At 38.8% G+C, this 27,406-nt stretch overlaps 1 protein-coding gene across 2 annotated transcripts in view; it reads right to left on the reverse strand.

Moving 5' to 3' along the window:
* Window positions 1-24,401, reverse strand: part of LOC127367636 (inactive phospholipase C-like protein 2) — a 39,009-nt gene extending 14,608 nt beyond the window's left edge. For both annotated transcript variants that reach the window (XM_051407661.1, XM_051407662.1), the window contains exons 1-3: window positions 23,745-24,401; window positions 2,084-4,567; window positions 564-767 (exon numbers count right to left, since the gene is read on the reverse strand). In XM_051407661.1, the coding sequence (XP_051263621.1) occupies window positions 564-767; window positions 2,084-4,567; window positions 23,745-23,996 (2,940 nt within the window). In that variant the 5' untranslated portion in view covers window positions 23,997-24,401. The remainder of the gene's footprint in view (window positions 1-563; window positions 768-2,083; window positions 4,568-23,744) is intronic.
* Window positions 24,402-27,406: the final 3,005 nt, after the last annotated feature.

A 27,406-nucleotide genomic window follows, 5' to 3' on the forward strand; every position in this document is an offset into this window, starting at 1 on the left:
AGGATGTGTTAAGGATAATGGTGTTGTCTGGAAATAGCCTCAATGGCATGTTGCATAACTTGTGAATATTGATTTTATTACTTAACAGAGCTGCAGCCCCCATTACCTAACCATATCTGACCAAATTAAGTCATGTAAAGCCAAGGTATTGATTAGATTGGAGTCAAACCTAGTTTGCTTGGTTTGGTTTTCTTTTTCTTTTTGATGGATGGTTACATAGATGGTTAGATAGCACTAGTGCCAAATCCCCCTAAACTACAGTTTGTATGTTGAGAAAGTGTTTTTGAACCATGACACAATAAAGAAAAGAAAAGCAAATTTACCTCAAATTATCTTGATTAAATCAAGTCTGCTGATTTATATCTCAGTATCTTTTGTATTCATTGAGGTTTGTAGACTTTAATATAAAATCCCCCTTTCATATTTCAGCTGCACACATCAGTAAATTGTGTCCCTTGTGTTTTTAAGTATGGTAATTTATCTGATTCATCTGCGTGTATCCCTTTCACTTCCAGGTGTTATTGCAGTGCAGATAAAGTGAACCACTACTGACTACAACTCACCATGTCATAGGTGGTTACGACTTTCTTCAGGACTTCTGGTAGCAGGCCTTGGGGCTCCAAGTTAGGGTACTGGTCAACAAGGTTGAACAACAGAAGGGGGCTGTTGTCAGTTCCAGTCAGTCGAGGGGAAAGGGCCAAGATGCACTGCTTCAGGTTAGCCACTGCTGAAAGGCCACACAGCTCTTTAAAGGACACAATGGCATTCTGCAGAGAGAGGAGAGAAATTACAGCAGGGCTTTCATGCAGTCATACTGGCATGCCAAGCAAAACATGTGTCTAATGGCATAAAAGTATGAAAAGAAAAGAATGTATTCCATGTTGCTAAACTCTGGCATTGATCCACATTAAATATATGACCACAACCGCACAGAGTGGCACCCTGTAAGAGGAAGTGGCTGGAAGCTTTCTCATTACCTGTGAGAACTTTTTATTTTGGCACTTGTTAGCTACTCATAAACACTCAATTCTTTTGGACTGACACCAGTATCACATGGAAATTAAACAAGCACACACACACACACACACACACACACACACACAGAAATCCCAACCTTCCTGTGAAAGGCCAAATTTAAACCCTACAAAAACAACCGGAGGACAAACTATGACAGGATGGCTAAGACGTGTTATAGTTTCAAGGCCAGTGGCTTGTTATCACACAATGACTGCAATATAAACAGGGCTACCAAAATAAATCCTAATACAATGCCTGAAGAAACACAACATGAGACCAACCACAACGCAGTTCTCAAAATGTCATCTTTCTTTACAGAGACTTCAAATAAGGTTTGAAGACCACAAATATTACATAAATGTGACCATGAAAAAGACAAAATTACGTTGTTTTCATGACCCCTGTGGTGGCAAAGCTTGCTTAATATCAGAAAAGGACTCAGGATGACACTGGTTTTGTCTGGATCGTGAGCCAATAAAAACAGCGAGTGCTTTGGTTAAAACATGTTAACGGCTTGCTAAAGGCTGTGTTCATCATCTGTTGTAGCTGTAGTTATTTTAACCTCATAAAACAATGGAATGATTCCAATGAGATTATTGCCTCTTCCATTCCACTGTGAGCTTTTCTTATTTACACATTAGAATTTATGAATATCTATATAACATGGATCTACCATTTAAACCGGAATCTCATCTTAATGTTTTTCAACTTGTCTCCCTGCATCGGTTTAGACTATTGCACAACACATAAGGATTAGATCAAATCTGATTCAGTCAAGCCTGGTGGTTTTGTGTTTCTCTTTCCAGGGTGGGAGCCTTTTTTGGATGCTCAAGATTCTTCGTAGTAAATCTGGATATAATCTAAACTTGACTTGGGGTTACATTTTCTTTAGTCTATCCTTTCACAGAAAAACATTCCCATGCTAGAAGAAGGATTTCTTCCTTAGGTTATGCAGTTACCACATGTATTCATGATGATATTGTTGACTCAGTAGTGCACATATCAGAGGCAAAGGATACTAGTGAACAGAATAGCCATTTAATGGAGTTTAATTTCAACATCTTACCTGCATGTTTTCTCTGAGGTCGGTGGCCTCCCTCAGTGGCAGCAGGGCTGTTTTGAAGACATCATCCACAGCCTTGATCACTAGCACTCTCATGCTGGCATACTCTCTACTTCTCTTGCCCTTTCGTACAGACAGTCCCCTTTTGTGTGGTTTGCCGCCTCCTCTTCGATTGGTTATGGCCACATGAACAAACAACAAGGTATGTGGCAGAACTTCCCCTGTCAGAGATTGTAGCGGTACATGGCGAAATCCTGGTTGGAGACACTCAAAGGGGATTGTATATTGGCCGATAAATTCATCACCAATATAGTCGTCATCTAGCACCACAAAGCGCACCATTGCGAGCTCGGGGAGATTTATCTGGAACTCAAAGCTCTCATCAAACAGAGGGTTGTCCCCATTCTGGTTGACAGTTTTAGTCCTTTGTTCAGCGCAGTCAGCAGGAATGCCGTGTATTTCCACATACACATAGGGGTCTACTACGTCTCCTTTGGCACCTGAGCCTTTGGGTTTTGGGAAGTTCTGTCCACTGATGATCTTGATGTGTAAGAGCTGTGGGGAAACACCAGGCACTGAATCTTTCGTGTTGGCACTAAAATATGAAACCTGCTCCCTCATGATCGCTGGACGCAGCACATAGCCGCAGTTCCCATTCTGACGGAACCAGCCAATGTTTAGGTCCATCATCAGACCAGGGGTCTGGTAGTTCATTGCCACAATCTGGCAACCACACTTCCAGAAATCTTGTGGATTCATGTTGCTGGAGTCAATCCGCATAGGGCTAGGATAAACCCGTGCTAGGAACTTCTTGTTGTAGTTAACAAAGTCACCTGGGAAGTCGCTGGCGCAGCGACTGGCAAAGACCTCATTGAAAGAGCACAGCTCCCATTGCTTCTGGCTCTGGAAAGATGTTGGGAAGTCTTTGAACTCCACGGACTTACACAAGGTCACCAGATCAGAGAGGTCCTTCGACAGTTGGAATTTCTTGGGTGCGAAAGTCTGTTGTTCCGCAGACTCAATGCTCATCCTTTGAGACATCTCTGCCCCCTCGTCCTCATCCGTCACCTCACCTTCTGAAGCCGTGCAGTTCGTGCTCAGTTTCTTACCCTTCAGTAGGATCTTTCCCTTCAATTCAAATGGAGAGGGGAGGTAGCAGTCCTCTGGTTTTGGAGGATCTAGTTGGATCTTGTCTCCAAGGATCTTCTTTAGGTGCTGAAACATGACTCTCTGCTGCTTTAAGGAACAATGATTTTCTAAACACAGGATCAGTGGAAACTCGGACGCAACAAAGGCATACTTGTTGATGACGTCAATGACACTGCGAAAAACAATCTGAGATGTCATCGTGTGACCAGTGTAAATAACAGGTTCATTATCAGGCCCATCCCACACATCCAGCTCTACACTACGGCAACCCATCTTGAGGGCACGGATGTACCCTGTCACATCAGAGGGACCTCGAAACTGATCTTCTATCAGATATGTGTTGTGGGATGCATTGATGTAATAGTGGGACAAGGGCTGGTTCATGTCTTGGCATGTTGTTTTTTGTTCAGGGTCAAATATATGGCACTCTGGAGACATAAGATAGTTGGTGAACCCATCAAGAGAAAGCCAGCCCTTGAGCTGGCCCTCCTTAGACGGTTCATATTTCTGAATGACCTCTAAGCTGGTGTCTTCACTGACTTGTGCCATACCCTGCTCTGCCTCCAGAAATATCATCAAGTCCTTGGTATCCAGAAATTCTTTGTTACTGGAGAACTGAACAAACAGAAAATAAATTTCTGGTCTGGTGCAAAGATCATGAAAGACCTCAATGAACTCCTCTTTTGTCACATCAGAACCTGTTTTGTCCTTAGCTTTGTGAAGCTCCTTGAACTTTAGTTCTATTTTCACATTTTTAAGTCCTGGGTTCAACTTTTTGACTAGCTGCACAGCAGCACATATTGTTATTTGTTTGTTGTTATTACTGTCTGCCTCATCAAACAGTTCACCTAGCCACGATGAGCGCATGTTGTTCTGACTGCTCTCTATCATATTTAAGGTATGTTTCCCATAGGAGATCAGGTACCTCAGCCCTGTAACCCATATGTTGGCTACATCTGCAGTGTTTGCCACCAAGTCCAGGGACTCATAGTTCTCCCCAAAGATGATTGAGAAAGCACAGTCCTCTGATATCTGATCATAGGTTCCATTAGTTCTAAAAGTGTCCGTATTTTTCCCTGTCCGAACCTCCTTGATGGATTTTACATCAATTTTGGCCTTTTCTGATTCCTTCTTTGAGGGCTCCCATCTCAATGACTGCATGTCAGCATCAAGGAGAAAGTAGCGGTGGTAGATGCGTGAATTGGATCGCACTTTCTTCAGCTCAGATCCATCCACCATTGCACTGATGCAGTCGCTTGCACTGCTGATTTTCTTCTCAGTGGGCATGCTGCTGAATGATACAGTCTTCTTTCTTTCTTTACGCTGTCTTGAGCCATCCTGCAGTGGATCAGAAAATAAGGCATAATTAAAAATTGTTCAAAAGATATCAAGTAATAAAGTCATACGATTTGTAAGACACTTCAAACAATAAAAATAATAATAAAAAGTGAAAACCTTGAAACCCAGTTTAAATGTTTTTAACTTAAAAGGAATATAATGCATTGTTCAGCTAAATGTGGTTCAGCTGTATAAGGGGCTTGGTTTTCTTGCTTCTTGAAAAGTTACCAGTCAGAAGATAGAAGGATTTTGCCCAACAGTGCTTTGCTTCTCATCATTAGTTATCAGTATATGTACATTTACTCAACTTTTATATTTCAGTGCAATTTTGAGGTATTTGTACTTTACTTGAATTTATTTTATACTTTCTACTTACTATACTTATACTTACTACTCTATTACAATTATTTCACAGCTATAGTTACTACTTACTTTTCAGATTTAGATTTTATAATAAAAAAGATGACCAGTTTATGAAATATGCATTGTTATTGATTTAAGTACCCAACAGTATATATACTATATATATCTATCGATCCATTATCCATTCTCCTTTCCAGGGTCAAGAGACGGGGTATACCCTAGACAGATTACAAGTTCATGACAGAGCTGACACACAGTCGAACAATCATTCACGCTCACGCTAACCACTGCACCACCCTCAACAGTATATACTGTTGTTAAAATTACTTGATTTTTCACTGACTTTCACTTGTAATGAAGTATTTTATTGCCGTGGTACTGAAGAGATCAATGCTTCTTCCAGCACTTCCTATAATAACCCTGTGATTACTTTACATTCATACCAGTCAATGTGTTGCTTGTAATTAGGGTGAAAAAGGACAGTTTTGTTTTAATGCAGTTTGCTTTTAACCCAACTTAATCAGACCATCATTCCATTAACTAATCTCCATCTCCAGTTTTATTGCCACAAGAATTATATTTTCTTAACCAAGGAATAAAATCAGAGTTCAGCAAAAGACAAATTTAACTTTAAAAATACTGCCTTCAAGTTTTCAACATAAAGAGTTCAAGTAAACATCTACCTTATAGAACAATACAAAAGAACACCTGTCATGTCCTTCCTTCCTGGTCCCTTTTTGTTCCCTCTGAACATTTGCAGAACAGAATCACAGCAGCAACTTTGTTGGGTGACTTAAGGTAGCTGTCACTGTATATTATGAAGATACAACAGGAAATCTCCCTCAAGAGTGTATCGCCCACACAAATCCAGTCATCTTTAGCAGCCACATTCCTGACATTTCCAGCGAACCCTGCTCTTTCTGCTGCAGCAGGTTCCTTTTAGCACAAGGACATCATTTTATATTTTGGATTATTCAATCTCATTTCACAAATTTACCACCAGCCAAAACCCAAACCCTTGTTAATCACCTTGTGGCAGCTTAATGGTACCACTTTATACAAAAGGAATGCATCATTTTGTCATCTGTGCCAATATTGTTGCCAATGATGTGTGCCAAGTTAAGAATTTCTTAAGCTGCACTCCAGTAGAAACCGTTGATCTTAATTTTCCTTTGGGTTCAACGAAATGCTCAAATCCTTCACAGCCTCTTATGTAATCAAACTGAGATGTGCATACCACACATACCGAATGAACCAGTACTCATAAACATCACAGTCTTAATTTAATAATAGGAATGATGGGTTGTGTGAATGATTTGCATGTGTCTATATCTACACGTATAAATGCATATAGGATATATGTACACACATATAGGATATATGTACACACACCTTCTCTCTGACTGACATTTAAAACTACGTACATTTACAGCACACATTCAGCTGACAATATTCACAATAACAAATTGGACTACACAAAGTATAAGTTTGTCATAAGGTGAAAGTGTAGTGTATTATAATTACTTGTTTTTGACTCGTCTGTCTGCTTACTGTTTCCCTATGGTCTAACCACACTACCATGGCTGAGCAGTTGTTGTTAGAGTTACACAGGGATTAGCTGTGCTACATCATGTATATATTTGTTTGCAATTGGACAGGATGCAGCAAAAGCAATGGACACTGACTCACAGTGCAGCATGATGCTGACAGCACAGTCAAAGTCAAATGTTCATTTGTTACACAATTAAGACATCACAGTAGATGACATACAATTTTATATATATATATATATATATATATATATATATATATATATATATATATGTTAGTGCTGTCAGTTAACGGCGTCATTTTTTTTTATCGCAAGATTAACGTCCTTTTTGGCCTAGCACACTTTGTAGTTTTTTTTCACATGCTGTTGCAACTACTAGTAACTAGGGTGGCCATTCGTCCGGCTTTAGGCCGGACAGTTTGGCCTTTAAATGCCCTGTCCGGCTTTTGAGAAAATAACAAAAAAGGTCCGCCTTGTTAGTTTAATACTTATTGGCTAAAATGTGTGTCAAAATAAGTAATTTCATTGGATACATTTTCGTGTCCTGACCTATCAACACATGGCAAATTTTAATATTCAAATGAGCCATGTGTTGATTCACCACAACACAGCTCAACCCAGTTGCTACCACCAGGCTGTCAATCAAGCTCTCAGCGACAGAGAACATAACGTGAGCTAACGTCGGTTGTTGGACTGAAATTCTGAAAATGCTCATAATCATATGTATAGGCAAAGCCTATACATAAGAAACAGAAGGTGCTGAATTTTTTTTACCCTTTATCTATCCAGATAAAAACATTAAGAACAGTTTCTGTATGATGTTTATGAGACCTATGTAATCTGAATTGGAAGGGCACGTTGTCATGAGCTGTATCTTGTATATTTATTATTAGCTATGTGGTATGTATGCACCTTTATGTAATCTGGTGGAAAAACATTCAAATTTAAAACCGGATCATACCAAACAAATATCTGCTTGCGTGTCCCCGTGTATGCAAAGTGTCCTCCTTTTTTTGATGTGAAGGAAATGGCCACCCTACTAGTAATGTTAGAAAAACTACAACACCACACCGGATCTGGCTAGACCGGAAACAAAACAGGCATGCCGCACACACTTGTTTAAGAGCAGTAGACGTTACGTTTTGAGTGGATGGCGAGCACAAGACGCCAATAATGTTCTGAATGGAAAGTTTACTTTTAAAAAGTTGCCAAATGGTTCCATTGACAAGACCAAAGTGATCTGTGCGTTTTGTCGTTGTGAACTGACCCATCATCGCAGCACGTCCAGTCTGAAATACCACTTGATGGCCAAGCACACAGCTGATGCGAATTCTCCGCCCCCTCGTCAAAGCCAGGTGACAATGGATGAGTTCAGACAGAAGCACATGGATACCACAACTAAGAATAAACTTACTGCAGCCAACGCTAAATGGGTGGCTACTGCATGTAGGCCTGTTAACGTTGTGGAAGGCGAGGGTCTAGTATTTTTTTCACCCTTTTATTGATGGACAGTGTTACATTGTGTGAGAGATTATTTGCTCAAAGTGAGAATGTTAGTGTGAAATTGAACAGTATAGTACAGTATATGCCAATGTAAAGCAAGCCGATCCACTTTTCCATGTTGATAAGACCATTAAAATGAGAAAAAAATAATGGGACAAAAAGAAATCAAGGGACATTTAGAACAGATAAAAATGTGCGATTAATTGCGAGTTAACTATGACATTAATGCGATTAATCGCGATTAAATATTCTAATCGTTTGACAGCACTAATATATATATAAAAAAAGAGGAGGATAGACAGAAGAGGATGGAAGCTAAGTGAAATAATAAACATCTTATCAAACCGATCCAGGGAAGTCTGTCAGTGGGCAATTGTGAAATTACAGAAGGCCAAATAATATTATATAATGATTTTTTCTAAATGAATTAATCATGATAAATCCCATCTGTGTGTTGGAGTACTGCATAACACAGGATGTCACATTTATTCTGACTGGTGGAATCTTACACCTCTGCATGTCAAGTGAAATGTAAACATTATAATCACATTCTTCCACACAGTCTGCTGGTTAAGGAGAGGTCATTATAAAAAAAGGGGAGCTTAAAACCTAAATGCATGACTGCCGATAATCCTTACGATCAAGGCAAGAATGTGGACTTCATGTTAACCTTGACTTACGGACACATCTTACTTAAATGTTTCTGTTTCCTGCTGTATTGCAAGGGCCACCATGCCAGGCATTCCCCTTAGGATTTCCCTCTGCTTCCTACCAAAACTAAAAAACAATGCTGCACACACCCATCTCTGTCTCAGCATGTGTTATTATTTCCTGAGGAGACAAGTTTCTTAAGCAACAGTCCCTTTTGTGGCTCTGGTAGAAGTCAGATGGCCCAGGGTGTTTTCTTCTACAACAAGTTGAGTTTCATTAGTCCTTAAATGGTACTTTAAAAGATGAGCTTAATATCACCATATTGTCTATTTATAGTTTATCAGATAATTGCTTTATGTGGTACACGTTCTTCTAGACACATATCACATATCATCGCTTGTAATCTTGGTTTATTGAATTTCATCTTTCATCTTCAAAGGGAATTAAATTCAAGATTTGCCAGGTCAAAGCACAGCTCCAAAACAAGCTTTAAAATGGGAATACCTGAAATAGCCAAGTAAAGTCAGCAACACATCCTCAACTAAGATCTTGACCTTTCCTGCAAAGATCAAGGCTCCTGTGTTGTAGCAAAAATAGGACTGATTGCTTTTAGGGATTTATGAACCTTTACTGGTGATTATCAAGTCACCTGTATTTTATTTGGGAGTCTATCCAAATTCCACAGGGCAGAATTTTTGTTATTTCTGTGTGAGCTGGAAAGAACATTTCATAAGCCAGAAATTACAGCACCAGTAACTACATGCTGAGTCACTGGTATTGATCAACAACCTTATCCAATCCCCTCTTGATGTGTACTCATCAATGTGTGTTAATCAGTACTGTCACTAAAGAGAACACTGCGTTTCCAGTGGCAAACATCCACAATACACACTGCAACAATGCTGTTGATCATCACTTCTTTAAAGCCTGTAAAACTGTATTTATACACTGTATACAACTACAATTTCCCAGCTTGGGATCAATAAAGTATATCTATCTATCTATCTATCTAGGGGATCAAGAATAAAGTTTATTTTAGTGCAGAAAGAGAAAGAATTGCATAACTGTGGTTCAAGAGTGCTCAGTTTATTTTTTCTGTTAAGTTATGTTCAGAGAAGAAAACCCCTGGTGCACTTTGAAAGCTAGTCAGCAGAACATAAAATGGATATTGGATGTTTTCATGGCTTTTCATAATAAAGAAACAATAAGGTCAATCCCATCAGACTCACCTTGACAAGGGAAATTACTTTTATTCCTTTACATACTATTTCAATATGTATTGGTGTTTGAGAGTGTGTGCTGAGCGAGTGAGTGAAGGAGAGAGAGTAAGACAGAGTATGTCAGAGAGAGGCAAACACAGGAAGAGACGAAGAGAAAGCAAGTAAGACAGAGTATATCCAACTGCTCACAGTTCCCGTAGGAATCTGAATCCCCCTGAGTCCTGCATTTCTTTTTTTCTGGCTCAGTGAGCAGTTTTGAACTGTCTGTACATCTGAGGACATGGCAGGGGACACATTACTTTCTGCTCCACTGTTCTACCTACATCCCCAACAACAAACAATGTGAATCACCTGAATCACATTGCAGCAGGAATCAGCTTTAAGCTCCAGACCAGCATTGGCTTCAATCCACTATAACGTTCATCTGTTCAGTGAGCAGACTTTCATCAGAACACAAATGTAATATGACAACCACACTGGTACAAATGTGGCCTTTTGTTAGCCTAAAATATATACATCTCTAATGTTTTAATTTTTCATGCAGGTTTATTAACATTAATTTATATACATCTATGTTAGAGGACAAGTTACATTTTGACATCCTGCACATAGCTAACAGATTTATCATGTACTGTGTGGAGCAATGTAAACACTCAGCTGTGATATCAAGAGTCGGATGCTGAATAATTTTCTAACTCTGGATTAGACCCCAGACTGCATTTAAGTCTCCTCCACTACCTCCCAAGCAAGCTGAGGCAACAGCATGGTTACCTAACAAGATCATACGTATCCGACAGCTCGAACAGCGGGATACGTACCTTTTTCTGGGACTAACAGTCCAGCCTGAGAGTAAATAACAAAAAGGACTTCAGAAGCAAAGAGCTCCTTATACAGTCATCCTTTAAAACTTACTTTAGAATGAATGAAATGGCAGCATATTTTATTGTAAGTAATGAAACTGTTATATCATGATTTCAATGCCCACAATTAGGTTTCTCTCTGTGGTTACTTATTTAACATAATGACACGTAAAACTATGGCTTTAACTGAGACAATCACTTAGGTGGCTAAAGATTATGGCCAGTTATAAAGGGAGTTTGTATCGTACCCAACACATGGGTATAATGTAATCACCAGTAGACGGTCTGTACTTAACTTAATTTGTCTTGGCTGCCTACCATGCAAGTCTAGACTTTATATGTAACAGAATTATTCTCCACTCCTTTCTGTGACTGGATGGTAATTCAACTTTATCACCTATTCTCCAGTCAGTCTTAATATGACATGGTTCTCATATTGATACAGTATATCATAGTTAACAAATACTTCTACTTGTGTCAAAAGAAGTTGAAAACATACTAAATGCATCACAGCATGTGATCTTAAATTCTTTAAAAAAAAATACACCACAGATTTGGGGTCCTGTTTAGGTTTTTGGTAGAGCAGGAAAAAAAAGCTTGTTCCATCTTGACTATAAAACTATCCATACATGAAGGAACGTTACAATGTGCCTCTAGCACTTTAAGCACATTATACTTACATCCCATCATGGTCTCTATGAGTTAGGCTGAGTATTAGGGATTAATGATAAAAAGTGTTTAAATCACAGTTTTGAGTCGCTATAGCTCCAGGCAATTTCATTTGTTTGTGACAAGTATTCTGCTGCATATTAATTGGCAGGGAGCTCTGTTGCATCAAACCAAGTGCTCCCAATTTCTTCTCAAGTTGCATCATCGAATAACGAGACTGTGTTAAAACCACCTGATATGTTCAACAGGCAGAGGAAGCTGAGAGGAAAACAAATCTATTATGTGTGAAAGTGAGAGTAACACGGTGACAGAACAAGCTTTGGAGGAACAACCAAAACTAGAAAAAAAATGAGTCATAAAGAAACCCTACTGGTGACGGTAAGGAAGAGGAAATACTCGTGTTGAAAGCCAGTTCTGATGTGAACGGTGTAGAGTAAATGTTGAATTTTAATGTAAATATGTATATGTGAAAAAATACTTAAAATCTAAATATTTTAATTAAGACAGAAGAACAATAGGAAGCTATAGTAGTAAACTATACTAAATATGCACTGTATTTATTCAACTTTCAATATTCTAGAGCCTAGCCAATTTTCCAGTAAAAAGCTTGTTTTTAAAAAAAATTAAAAGTAGCATATGGACATTTTTTGTTCTCTAGCTGCACTGCACTTAGATCCCACAGGAGTCTGAACCTGGTAAAAGCCCAGCTGCCTCTGTTCTGTATGATATCAGTCGTTGGTCAAATGAAGTGTGAAGAGGGTGACTACCCTGGGAGTTAACTTTTAAAGCTCTACCATTTCCTCAATAAATATAAATGAGAGAGCTGAATGGCTAATGTTATGTGACTGATAATTAGGCTAATAAATCATTAGGTCTTGGTGGCTTTGGTCATACAGCTGCATCAAAAGAATGTGACTGGATTGTCGGACCTCTTAGGACCACACTGCATAACACAGGTGGGTAGAAAAACACACAAGTGACTAGAACATGGAACAAAATTAGTATAAGCAGTTCAAAAACTACAATTTCAAGTGTAACTTTTTAAGACATCACTGAAAGCGCTGAAACCATAAAATGTTTCACTGAAAATTTAAAATCCAATGAGCTTTACTACGGCAGTATTTCAGTTCTGAAAAAGAAAATATACTGTTAACCAGTGAAAAATTGCCTGAGGTGTTCTGAGTTAATTGTTCGCCACCATTTTCTTCCAAACTGTTCTCTATGGAGCTGTTCCAGGATTTACATCATCAGCTCTTAGTTTTTTGGCTCTAGGCTTTGCGAGAGAGCTTCTCATGTTTTCAAATATTGATTGAGCCATTACCCACAGTTATGATAAATTCATTTGTTAATTCAGTTATATTAATAAGTACTTTCACACTCTGTTGATGCTTTATTAAGTTGCAGACTATGGCCAACAGAAAAGGAAGCATACTGAACACCTTCTCTGACACCAAAGTCAAACTGTTCATGTTATTGTGAGGGCAGGCTGGTCAATCGATGGAATAACAACAACATAACACAGACCCAGACACAAAGGGGTTGCTTCTACTCTTTGTTTTGTTTCTTTTAAATACTAGGGAAAAGGGAAGAGGAAATAAGACAACATATAGTAATTAGTCCATAGCCTAGGGAATGGCTGTTACCAATAAGCTGCTGATGAATATACGCCTGTGAAAGTCATCAGTGACCTGGAGCTTGCAAATAAGCAATGAAAAGAACTTCTCCTCCACCACTGTGTGGCACTTGTTTATTTGTCCTGCAAGCCAGCTTTAACTATGATTATGTAACCCTCTACAACTGGTTCCCTAGTCATTTTTATGACTAGTGCAAATAAAAACTTTAATGGGGCCTTGAGAGACATGTCAACCAGCAAGCCAATGAATCATTACCAGTACTACTTTGAATTTCACGTTGAGCACATAATTTCCCAATCAGTGCCATAAGCCAACTTCAGATGGAATGAGATGAGATAAAGGAACCGGTCTTCTCTGACATTACATTGGCAGCGCTTTATAATTTCTGTAGTAAAACAAACTCCACCTTAAGGGCACGGTCACACAAAGTTAGTTAGTTAGTGAACTTTGACTGGTGAAGCCAGAGCCTTAACAGCATTTGTGTATGTGTGACAATAGCCTAAAGCAGCTACAAGGTACTCTGATTTTGTGTTGATTCTGGCGGCCCCTGTGGACAAAAGCAGTAGTGTTTTTTTATCAACTTGTTTCATCTAATTTTGAGGTTTTTAAAAATGTGGTTGAATGTGGAAAATGAAAAGTCTGCCAAAACAGATAATAGAAGGTTAACAATTCAGTTTGCTGTCTGCCTTTAGCCTGGATGTCAGGCCTTCCCAGCCACTACAAATAAACCTCAACCTGTGACAAATATTGCTGTAGTGTTGTGGGGACCCTTATTAGTGTGTGAGTGAACCACACACTTTCAAAACACAGAATCAAGTTAAGTAACACATTTTTGCGTGCCACAGTCCCACCTATAGACTGTTAGCTACCACCTTAGCATCATGTTGAGCAAGGAAAACCCTGAGATATCAACTGCTGCAAACGCTGGTAACAGTGAGTAATAGGATAGTACTGAATCAAGAGAAATATGCCTGCTCAGTAGCATCTACATTTCACATAACATACAGAGATGTAAGATTACTTCACACTGCTATTTCACCTTCAACTGGTCTTTATAGCAACACCTAACTTGGACGGACAAACATCACTCATTTATTAACAGGTGCAGCACACAGAAAGGAACGATGCCTATTACCACGTTACAGTTAGGCCAGCTTTCATAAGCACTTACACTGTACAGGGTTCAACAGTGTACAAAGTTGAGCTTCAACACAACTAGGAACTGTAAACCATTTATCGATGAGTAGTGCAATGTACCAGTTGTGCACCACTTAACTGTTCAATAAGGTCAAACTTCAAAGTAGGACTGCACAATCGAAATATTAATGGCAATTTGGCCAAGTGCAATATGCAATAAAATGTGTGACAAAACAGCATGATAAAGAAGTACAGTGGCACTGTAGAGGTGTCCTGGTCTACAAATCTTGTTCTCTAGATTTAAGAAAACATGTTTGTTTGATACAGACCCCCCACAATTTCACATTATCATAATTTTATTGGTTTTATTTATTGAAAGTTCAATTTATAATGCAAAAATTACCATTCCCACATAATGGTGAATCGCAATATCTGTCAAAATAATCACAATGTGATGTTTTTACCATATCGGGCAGCCCTACCTCAAAGCATTTTCACATTATTCAAGTCTCTGCAATTGTTGAAAATGATCTTATTCACATTCCATTCAGACCTAAATGATAAAATGATAAAGCAAAACTGTCATGTCACAGCTCAGACTAACAGAAGCGAGAGTGAATGGCGTCGGCACAGCTCAACATCCAATAAGGCATTCATGATGAGACAGTTTCAGAACACTGGCAGGCTTCAAACGCTCCTCCTGCACTGTGAGTACAATTAACATATAAGCTGCCAATTTCATAAGATTTCCACAGCCAACATTGTTATTATTACACAACAACTTAGCTGATTCATCCAAAGCCTTTTAATGTTGAACAGCAATGCAAGACAATGCTGAGGCACTGGGAATATAACCATAACTGGTCGGTTTTCCTTTCAGTTTCCTCTTGGATTTACAGTTAATATAATAGTAACTTAACCTAACAAATTAATGACAATGTTAATATAGTGCTACACTCTCAATATGAGGTTACTGTGATCGTACAGTGATTTTTTTATCATAAACTTTGTTCAGTGTTTAGATCATTTATTGTATGGCCCCCACCATGAATCAAAGCTACTACAAAATAGTTGTTACATGTCAACGTGTTACTTGCAAACACAACTTTGGCAGGACTTCAGTTGAAATTGTGATTTCATCAAACAAAGCTTTCCAGTTTGTTAAGTCAACAAGAACAAGTTTCTAGATCAAATTACATTGAGAGAAGACCCAAGTAAACAGTGTTTTGGATAATATAAACACTATAATTTTCTCATGGTTGACCATTACATGGATAGTCTTATTAAATGCTTAGTGTGTACAGGAAATGACAAATAGTTACCCAAAGAAGCTGTCCAAATTTAAGCTCTAATTAGAAAATTGAGAGCAGATAAATAACATAATAACATTCTGAAAAATTAATAAATTCAGAATTAATCGGCATCATTTGGTCTATAAAACATCATAAAAACTCCTAAAATACAATTTCCTAGAACCCAGGCTATTGTCGTCATAAATTAAACAATTACTCGATTATAAAAAATAGTTGACGATTAATTTCCTGTCAATCGACTAACCAACATACTTAGTCTAGATTATGTTAGTTATGCATCGGCACTTTAAAACAGTTTCACAGGGAAATACTAGGTTTCCAGGGTCTATTCCGTAAAAGTATTTCAATTAATTACCTGTGAGAATAGTATTTTTAAGAAACATACATTGAGTGACAGTCAGCAAAGGAGCTTAATAAATATCTTTCACATCAGAGTCACAGCCTCGATTGTTTGAATTCTAATATATGATAGCAGTGTAGAAACTTGATTATTGATAATAAACTCCATGTTAATCGTTTAAATATGTAATCTGCTTTCTGTGCTTCAACTCATCACAAGGGCATAGAACCGCCTCTCCCATTAATGTGGCAGGACTGTAATCACTGCCAAGTCATTTGAGCTACCCTTGAAATAACTGGGTGAGGCAACACCAGTTGTAAATCGGTGACACCTGAGCTGATGAATGAATAGGCAATTATTCAGGTAAGCGACTGAGTGCTGCTGTGAGTCGCCTTGAACACAGTCAGCCACAGTGAGTGAATGTGAGACAGCAGCAGGACGCTGAATCGAGGATTGGCTGTGAGAATATCTATAAATTACCACAGCAACCGCCAGTGGCATTGGTTTGGGCAACCAGATTAAACGCAAGCATGCAAGCTTCTACATTGCTCAAAGATATATACGGCAAGTTCCTCTCAGAATGTAGGCATAATATAAGTTTGGGTTAAACAACCATCTGTTTAGGTAGATTTAGGTAAATCATGTTGGGGATGTCAGTCATAATACAGTTACTTTAGTGACATTATGAATTAATTATACAATGTTAGGCAACATAGACAACATCAGACTTTTTTTCTCCATATCTTCTACTTTTTTTTTAAACTCGGGGGGAAATTGCTAAACGTGGTTGCTCAGTGTGAATGTTATAAAGTTAGGTTTTTTGCTCAAGGTCATTTCAGGCGAGATTGTGTCACATCGCACCCCGCCTGGTTGATTTACCTTGATTCAATTTTCAACTTGGGTCGTACAAAATAGGACAAGCGATCAGAGCATATGAGCGGGAGGGGAGTGGAGCGGGGAGCGAAAGGATTTTGTGTTGAGTGTTGGCAATTTTTTTAAAAGGTGGAGTGGAGCCTTATCTCCCGCTCCAATTTCGCTCCGGTCGCTCATGGCCCACCCAGAATGCATCTTTGCACTTGCGCGCACACCCACACTATTTTCTTTCAAAACTATGGAGTTTAATGTGTACTTCAGAAAAGAAACTGAGAAGTCGTACAAGTGTACTATTCCTGTAAAAGTAACAGATGGAGATAATGTGGAACAAGAAAAAGAATGCAGCGACATTGTTGCAGTCGGTAAAGAGTCGTTTTAGAATCTAAAAAGACACATTTCTCGGAAACACGGCAGTCTACTACAGGAACTCACTGTTTTTGTCGGCTTAAAAACGAAACATTACCCTTATGTCTTAGTTGAGTTGGGTTGTGGCTTTTTTAAAATAAAATGAAAATACGTAGCCTGGGGAAAAACGGCCAAGCTCATGTTTTATTTGTGAATAGAAGATTGCAGGTGAGGGTTGTACAATGCAGGTTTATGGTGAGAGAGTGGAGCGGGATAAAATTTATGATGGAGTGGAGCGGAGTGGAGCGGAGAATGCGCAGAACCAGGCGGAGCTGACGAGCGGCGCAAATTGACAGGTCTGTGAGTGAGGAGTGGAAATTTTCACCCGGTCCACTCCGCTCACATGCTCTGCAAGCGATGACTACATACCGTTGAAATGAAGGTAATCACATGGACAATGGTACTGTAGCATGTGCAACAGTAATTATTTACCACAATCGATCAGACTGCAGAATGGAAACATCAGTGTTTGGGAGCTATTTATAAACACAATATAACATTTTATCACTACAATAATATTAATATATATTTATTTATACCAAATATTTACAATAAATCTACAACCTAACATTCACTTTCATTCTGTAACGAGTCAAAGCTGTGAGAAACCTGATCTAAAATGATTACTGTCAAACGTAAATGTAAGTATGCACAGTGAGGCGCACCAAGATGGACTGTGGAAACTTTCTGACATCTGAAATAGAAATGACTATAATAACTATATAATCACTCTTTGGCACAAAAAGCAAACGTTGGTAGTACAGGAGTTCACCTCTAAAACGCATTTAAGAGGTGAATTCAAAAGGGAATCTAGGGCCAACTCTCCAACTGTTTTATTTCAACTAAAGAACAACCAGTACCAATTCAGTGTGTACTGTTACTTTTGCTTTTCTTTGCTGTTACCATAACAGGAACAAACATTTTCTTTCACTTTTACAAACACTGAAAATCAAGCTAATCAAATTGGATATACAGTATAAAAATTTCACATCATCACACCTTGGCTGCAATGCACTGGTCTGAGTAATATAGCCAAATCTGCCAGACTGAATGATGTGATACAATATGATTATTCCCATGGAGAACCTTGGAATCAGTGCCAGTCCACCATCATTAATACCATATTGTTTTCCCTTTTAACAGAGTGGTATCACAAACTCAGTTTGTTTTCTTCTTCTACCAGAACTGTGAAATAAGAGTTATTTACCAGGCAATGGAAAGATCCTCTTTGTTCAAGAAGCTCTGAGGTGAGATGTGAGGTGGGAAGCAAAGTGTAGCCATAGCCTCATTATTTCTCCTGCCACTGGCCACCCACATACAATTTACTGGTCAGTTTAAAATGGATGAGTAAACACCTAGGCCATTACTCAAGCTATGCAAAAGCACCTTAGTATAGTATAGTCACTATGTAACCTAAACATACACTCATGCAGAAGTTTTAACTAGCTCATTTGATATTTTAAGTGTATGAAAAGTTACAATTCAAACTACATAGCAGTGTGCTTACGTCTGGCAAGGCTGCACAAATCTCTAACTTTATTTTCACATCAGAATAATGGTGAAATACAGTTATGGAGCAAATGATTTTCCCATTCCTGAAAATGTAAAAAGAAATATATAATTAAATAAAACAGTATCACAACATCTTGGATCCACTCACTTATCACTTGTGTCTTGGCCCATTGCTTGATTTTAAAGTTTTTAAAATATTCTGCTGACAGACAACAGGACTGGAAACACAACCACCTTAACGGAGGGAAAAACTATACTATTATATTTCTGGACAAACAAAGGTTGTCTTATAAAGTGGTACTCCACCCTATTTTGAGTATCAAACATTCACCATTTGAAAGATGGCTGCTAAAAGTAGTTTCATGTTTCATAGTCAGGATGTGGTCGTATATATTGTGGTCAACTTGACATCATTTCAGTTAAAATGGTTTCCAAAGAATCAAAACATCTATAAATAATTCTCTTTTCCATTGTAACCCATATTTTCAGCATGCCCCAAAAATAAATTACTTTGCCAAATGAAAAGATATTCTGCATTTCACTGGGCGCAACACAGACGCAGTGCATTTGGTGATATCTTTCTAAAAGCAACACTTTGAAATATACTAACACCAAACTATGGACATCTAGACTATGGATGTATTATAGTACTTGAAAACTTGCCACCATTGGAAGGTCATTGGGAGGTTGAGTGTAGATTTTGGGTGGAGTATCCCTTGCAGTATTCAGCAAGTGTTCATTTGCCAACCGAGGACTGCAAGCTTCACTTTTTTCAGACTGTGCACATACAATTTTGGAAAGAAAACGGTCTCAACATGCCATTAGTGTGAACCCTGTCACCACACACACACACACACACACACACACACACCGCACAACCATGCATACGACACCATACATGTTCAACAGAAACCTTTATAGATGTCAGGTTATTGTTAAGCACTAAGTATTACAGCTGTTACTATGAGAATGTGGTTGGTGTGTTGTCCCGACCACATCCTCCCATCACTTCAGAGAAGCAGTTTAACAAGAACTGAGGGCTCTGACTGACTATGTGAAACAGGCTGCCTTGTTAACACTGGTCCAACCCTTCACAACCGTCTCAGTGCAATATTCGATCAGTCATAGCTGTCAAGAAAGAAAATAGAAAATATTGGCATGCAGACAAAGGCCCAGCTTGCTGCATACCTGATTTGCCTGATATTGTTCAGATTAGGGTTGGGAGGTTGGGCCAGTCCATTGCAGGTTGTTTTTTCTTTTGTGTGTTTTATTTTTTTGGGTTGTCTAGGCCACAGCGGAGCACAACAACACAACAGTGGAAGGGTTTATTTCAACCAAACTAGAGCTTGTGATTGTTGGAACAGTGGAAAGACTAACAATGGCAGTTTTAGTGAGTTTTATTTTGTTCCTTTCGAGTTTGAATGAAGTGTGTTTTACGAGGAGTTAACGTTAGTCTTTGGTTTGGTGAAAAGAGAGAAACTTGGGATCCATTTCTCTGTTTAATAAGGAAAATGGGTGTAACTGTATTTCCTTTCTTGACATTTTGTCAGTTTATTTTGTTTATTTAAAGCTAAGAGAGCTTGTGGTACGTACAAACTCGACGCTCATCTCCGAGCTGAAAGGGGGCACTGCACACACACACCTGCGCAAATATGATCGGCAAACACCGGTTGTTGGGCTTACAGTGGCTGTTTGAAAAATTTAACATATGGCCCAACCCAAGTTCAGATAGGAAACTCTGAGTTTTGCCTTCACACAAGTACAAGTAGAGTGATTATGACATCATACTGTATTTTCACTTTCTCTGTCCAAAACCACATTTACTTATAATGCTTCTTAAGTTTTTCACATGACTTCAACTTATAATATATGTTCACTCTCTACATTATGAATAAAGTGTGTATGTAATATGGCAGTGTAAGTGCAAATAACTTTCAAGCCAGCCAATTCACAACATCATCTCTTACATGGTTTGTTACTGTATAGTTATAGTTATTATATTATTCAATTCAATTTTATTTGTATAGCGCCAATTCATAACAGAAGTTATCTCGGGACACTTTTCAAATAGAGCAGGTCTAGACCAAACTCCTTATAACTATTCATAATATAATATAGTTATAATTTTTTACTTTATAATGGACGATTTCTTTTGGGTGTCTTGACCTTGATTAAGAATTCCACTTCCTGCAGCAACTCGAACCTTGGGAACATTCCATGTTCTCTTAATGCTAAGTTAACGTGACATTCATTTTTGGCTGCAACTTATCGGAAGCCATCATCTCCACTGTGACTCACTGCATGTTTATCCATCTGTGTGCCATGTTGCTAAGCAAACGACACCAAATCATTTCACACTGACCCGCTGTGCATTTCACTTATTTCTTATGCCTTGTCATGAAGGCTTTCATTGTGTAGTCAGATATGGCACTTAATTGAAATTAGGTCATTGAGCATTTCAAAATGATTTCTTGTCTGCATGGATACCTTGGCACTGGACCACCATGGAGAAACCTCTGGACCAGTTCACTAAATTGGAAAGGGGCATTAATCTTGACAGGAATGTGTTATATAAAAGAAGCCCTCCCCTGTCTCTTCTACAACAATAAGTTTTGAGTTGAATCCAAAACGTCTTCAAAAAAGGAGTCAAAAATCTATTGACATTTCCCTTATTCAAGTAAGTGTGCACATGTTTCGACAGTGTCCATAGATCACAGGAGTTGACATCCCACTGAAATAAATTGCACACAAATGGCCCGGGAAGTGAGAGAGGTCCTTGTGTAGTGAGAGATTACTTGGAACTTTACAAGGCAGAAATGTCAATATTGCCCCCATCAATCTCAAGGCAGAGGGCACGTCAAAGTTCAACACTCACAATGTGCCAAGAATGTGTTGCCTGTAAAACCTGCAGACCAAAAGGTAAGCAGTTGACCCTGTGCACTGTCAGAGAATGTACCCAAAGCAGGGAAATATTGATTGTGGGCATGGTCATAAACGATTAAGCCACCAAATTCACTCAAACACATCAGACACTTGCCATTTGAAAAGTGCTTCTCAACAAAAAACCTTAAACTAGCTCATGCATTTTAAATCTTGCTGGCCCTAGAGGGAATGAAATGTCTGAGTCTGACTACTAATTTACTGACCTCTAAAAGTCAAATGTAAACAACGTCAAAATGAGAGGCATACGTTTCTGACATGTCTTTCAGGACACATTTTTGATCTAATGTTCTGCAGGGGTAGAGTACAGTTAATGTGAAGAATAATGTAATAAAGAATAATGAATCCTTTGTTCAGTATAGCTAAGTAACTCTTCACCATGTTCAAACTTGTTCCTTTACAGTGTTATGGCTGACGTGACAGCTACAGCAGCAGAGGCAACACTTACATTACAGAGTTGCTGACATTAGCTGCAGAGAAGGCTTTCAACATACAGTAGATTGATGCAATGTCAGGAAGTGTAATCGTCTTTGGCCCTGCTTAAGCAATCCTCCAAAACATCCACACCCATGAGATGGAGTTAACTCAAATGCAAAGCTTTAGACTAAAAGTCAGAATCACAATGAGTCTTAGACTAAATCGTTTAGAAACATTAATCTGTTAAAGGTTTGATTGTTCGTTTGCAGATGCCTCAGAAACATGCACATGTATGCATTTCAGCAGCCGTGAGAGCCTCCAGAGTCAGCACCTGGAGCAGGTTAAGACTTGGGTGTCTTGCTCAGGGATTTTCTTGGACTACATGCAGTATATTACTTTTCCAGCACTATGAGATTATTATCGTGTTCCTCGCTACAATTCTTTGGAACAGCGTGCAATACTATAATACCTTAATATTAGTCTGCATGTATGTATTATTAGTCTGCACATACGTGAGGTCAACATTCAGTAGCCCTGCATGCTATTATTGGGAGTCACTGTGACTGTCATTCTACAATATCTGCTTAGGGACTTGATAGTGTTATGAAACCAGCCGAATTGCTTCAATACTATCGAGTATTGAAAAATGCCTCGTCATTACCAGACTTTGATATCTAAAGGGTAAATCTCATCAACGTTAGAGCACCAATAAGCATGCTGCAGGTTAACTGCACTAACACAGAGTTAGTAAGATGTCTCTCACTGCCACTTTTTCCCAGTACTAAAAACGTCACCCTTCCACACAGTCCTTCCCTTTATATTCTTCCTTAGATTAGACGCTACAATGGCATATTACCTCTACTCTTTGTTATTAATGTTCCTTTTGACATTTATATGTTATATATTTATATTTTTGATATATTCCAATACTGTACGGGTATTTGAACAGCTTCTTTTAAGTGAGTAATTTTCTTTTATTAAAATTAATTTTACAAAATGTGTATTGTTCAGTATTTAAATCAAGGTATTGGTACCAGTATCGGACATTTTTGAATGAAACCCAGCCCTATATATACACTGCTGTTCACTTTATGGACACTCTTGCTATTGCTAGTGCAATCATTTATTATTATTATAGTATTATAGTTATATACTGCGTTTGCCACTCTCTTAAAAATCCATGTGCAATCTCTTTTTGTCATTTTCAATATCTATCAAACATATTTGTTTATGCCTCTATATTAGTATGAGCATGGCACCTTCAACCACATGCTTCTTACTGTACGTACGAGTTGTGCATATACTATTTTCACTATTTTACACGTGAAATTTGAATGCTTTATTCCTATTCTTCTCTTATTCTTATTCTGTTGGTGTAGCACCGAACAATGAAGACCATCTTCTATCACCCTGACTCTTCGGGCATACACAGACAGCATAGCTAGATAACTGGCATTCAGGATAAAATAAGGAGAAGCTCTGCTGCACAAATCCTATGCAAAATACTAAGACGAAGTACAGGATGTGCTTCTAGTGATCACCATCACTGGCCTGTGTTGTGAAAACCACCTATGTCACTGGCATGTTATGTGCAACCACGTTACAGGCAAGGTGAATTGAAAAGCAGCCTAAAGATGTATACAAAACCGAGGAACTGGAGCAAGGTGGGGTGGTGGGGGTTTGCATTGTAACTTCACTAACACCATATGTTTCAGAGTAGACGTGCAACCTAGCTCACCGGAATGAATGACATAACACACACGAGAGTCTTAAACTTCCAATGTTTACCTTGATAATGCTGCTCCTGCGTGGTATTTCGGATTTGGCATCCAATCCGACAGAGGTGTTGGCGGTTTCCACTCCGGCTTGGCTGCCAGGTGCGACGACAGATCCCGAACCGACCATATTTTCTGATATCCCACAGTCTCCATTCAAGACCGACACTTCGCAATGCGTCTTGCCAGCTGCTTCGTCGCTGGGCACGGCCGTATCCCCAAGATTCAATGGAGGCAGGCTGCTGTCCTCCCCAAACTCCGCCATAGGCACTTCGAGCACCACACAACACACACACACACACACACACACACACACAAGCTGGCAAGCTGTTTGGTAGCAAAGCCTTATGTTTCAGCTTTACTCCAATTTCCTGCCTGGCCTATTGCCTCGTTGTAACATTTGCACGCAATTCTGCCATATCATCTCTCGGTGCACAGATCTACCAGGTTCCTACAGACAGAGGGGCTTGTTCCGTGCATTGTTCTGTCTCTCTGTAACAGAAAAAAAAAAAAAAAAAAGGACAAGAAAAAACCCACAGCGATTAGCGTAATTAGGCAACCTGGCGTTAAGTAAGAGCAGTTGCGGTAATAGTAGCAGCTATGTAGCGATGTGCAGCCATATGAAAGCGTTCAGCACTCACATTGCGTTTTGCACTGAAAGCGGATGTTAACTTACAATCAGTGAAGGCTGTCATCGTAAATGCAGCATGATACAAAAAAAAAAAAAAAAAACCGCATACGTGCTTCCCTTGTGTGTTCCCCTTTTTTTTATTATTTTTTTTTGTTGGTTTTTTAAAAGCACATTTCCACCGTTTTCCATCCCCTAACAGACCAACCCCTCACTATGTTGCATTGTACCGTAACCCACCCTTCAGTTTTAGCGGTGGTCGGTGCAACGTTAAGTTAAATAAACACTAAAAGCACGTGAGGTTGTCGCTTCAATCCACTCGCCCCGCAAAACTAAACACTTATCTCAATGTGTGTTACTTGCCTTTGTTTTTGTTTTTGTTTTTTTTTTTTTTTTTTTTTTTTTTGGTTGTACTTGCCGTGTCACTCCATTGGGGGAAGGACCGTCTTCCTTTTTTCAAGTTGTTGCCGCAACTGAGCTGCCAGACTACCGTGGGCTGAGCTAGTTAGCCCCAGATAGCTAACACCCCCACCCCCACACCCACCCTCCACCATCCACCCTTCACTCGCTGGCTGGCTGGGTGAAGTTAGTTTCCACAGAAACTAGTCAAAAAAGTCCAGTGAGTGCGACTCGAGTTGTAAAGTCTGGCAGGAGCACAAAGGAAGAAATCCCCCTCTCTCTTCTATCCACCGTCAGTCAACCTCGACAAGTATTTATTCCGTTGTTCCGTGATTTTCTTTGGGTTAGATTGTGTCCCACACACACAGACACAGACACACACACAGTTTACCTTCTTCGTGTCACTCACAAAGTCTCTTCCACAGAACAAAGTTGGGTATGTCCCGTGAACGCGCCACGGGCAAAACAGGCTGTGGTTGTCAATCAGAAGATAATTATTTATTTATTTTACCGGCAGACAAGAAACGCCCCCTTTTTTTTTTTTTTTTTTTTTTTTTACTTTTCTGCAGAGCAAATAATGACACACATAGTTTTGATTTTATTTATATCAAATAGACACACACACACACATATATATACATATATATATATATATATATATATATATATATAAAAGTTATATTCCAAGGATGACAAGGTGGTAAGGGGTTGGGAGGGGTTACTCTAAAAATGTAACCTAATCCAACTATCACATTATTAAAGTAAGGTAACTTGATTACTTTTCCATTACTTTACCTCAACACCAAATAGGCTGTGCAAATAAAGAGGAGAAAAGAAATGTCAATAAGTAGTGTTGGTTAAACTGTATCATATGAGACAACAGAACAATGTAACCCTTTAACCAGCAGCCAAAACCAACAGATATCAGTTCTCCTTTATACCCTCTGCTATTTATCTGCTCAGCTCTTTATAGTACGGGTAACATCAGCATATCTCCAGCCATTCCTGTTCTGTCACTAATGGGTTACCTGTTATTTGTTATGTGGTTATGTATGGGTGGCTGCTCCCTTTTTATCCATATGTCTCTCCCTGTGCTGCTGTCACTGTTGTTGTTGTCGTGTTACATGCTGCTGTAATATTAATTGCCCCTCGGGGACAAATAAATGTCTTGAACTTTAAAAAATGGAAACCAATAAAAACTGAAAGATTTTTAGCATGAAAAGTGTCCTCCTTAAAAGCTGATTTTAAAATTGTAACCCTGCTAAATAATCCCCATGTTTTACTAAATGTAACTCTACAACCTTTCTTCTTGTTCTTCTCTATACTGTAAATATAGCTGCTTGTGGTATTAGCTTTATTCAGAAGTTACATATGTGGTCTCTAAAGGGCAGCATTATCTCCCAGATAGGCTCACATGACAGTTGTTTTTTTTGTTTTAGAGTCACGTTGTGTGTCAGGTCTTCCTCTTTATGAGGACAGATCACAGAGACAATGGACAGATCCCAATGATGAAGTAATACTTAGCCTTTTGTGTGCTGTTGCATCCGGGGTTTTTCTTTTGTGATAATGACACACACAGTAACCTATGTGTGACCAAACAGAGTCATCACAAATCATCAATTCTTGGAGATGACCAAGAGCTTTGAAATATCACTCGCACATTGAAGAGCACATACCTTACATGTAGTTCATATAGCCTCATACTATAGTATCCCGCATAAGAGACGCAGATAGTGAGTGATGAGGCGTGACATTGTTCCACATGATTTAATGCATTTTATTCATAGGCCACTGGTTCAGATGAAGGAAGATATAGTGTGGTATACTACACAGGAGCAGGCAGTACGGTGAATTGTAGGACAGAGCCATCTGCTGGTCTCCAAGAGTTATGCTTTTTTTTGGGTTGTTGTGCAGTGCAGATTTTCTTATTATCCTCTTTAAGTCTTCTTCTAACATTACAGTGCTAGTCAAAGTTCATATTTTTAGGCACATTCTAATATCTATGGCAGTGATTTTCAGCCTTTTTGGCCTGTGACCCCTCAAAACAAGCAATGTCTACTTGTGACCCCTGGCTGCCCGTTGTGCATATTTCTCCATGTTGTGAAAACTTCAACAAAAGAGTGTTTTTTTTCTGTATTTAAATATAGAGGCCTAAAAAGTCTGAAAGAAATATGCTATTTCTGGTTTCTGTCCTGTTAACTTACTTGCAACCGTTCAGATTCATCATACAACCCCTCGTGGGGGGTCATTGTGACACAATTATATAGCACAGTTGTTAATTTATTAAGTGGTGATATTTAAAGAAATACCAATTGCACTGCAGGCTTGACAGCAAATGATTCAAGCTGATGAAGATACCAGTGCTGTGGAGATTTTTACCCTACTTGAATTCATGCATCATTAATGTTTGTTATATCAGCATGAACAAGGGTAGCTGCATAAATTATATGCCTAGATATACTGTAGCATACAGTGGTTTTATTAAAGCCTTTTCACCAAAAACAGCTGTCTGTTGCTGCTGGAAACGTCACTAATGAGAGTGATCCACAACAGCTGAGGGTTGTAAAATCAACCTGCTTTTAGTCTATACACGGTGAAAATAAATTGTTTATTTTCTTTAGTGATGTTAGTGGCACTGTGTCACAGTC

Source organism: Dicentrarchus labrax, unplaced genomic scaffold (assembly GCF_905237075.1).
Source record: "Dicentrarchus labrax unplaced genomic scaffold, dlabrax2021, whole genome shotgun sequence".
Lineage (NCBI taxonomy): Eukaryota > Metazoa > Chordata > Actinopteri > Moronidae > Dicentrarchus > Dicentrarchus labrax.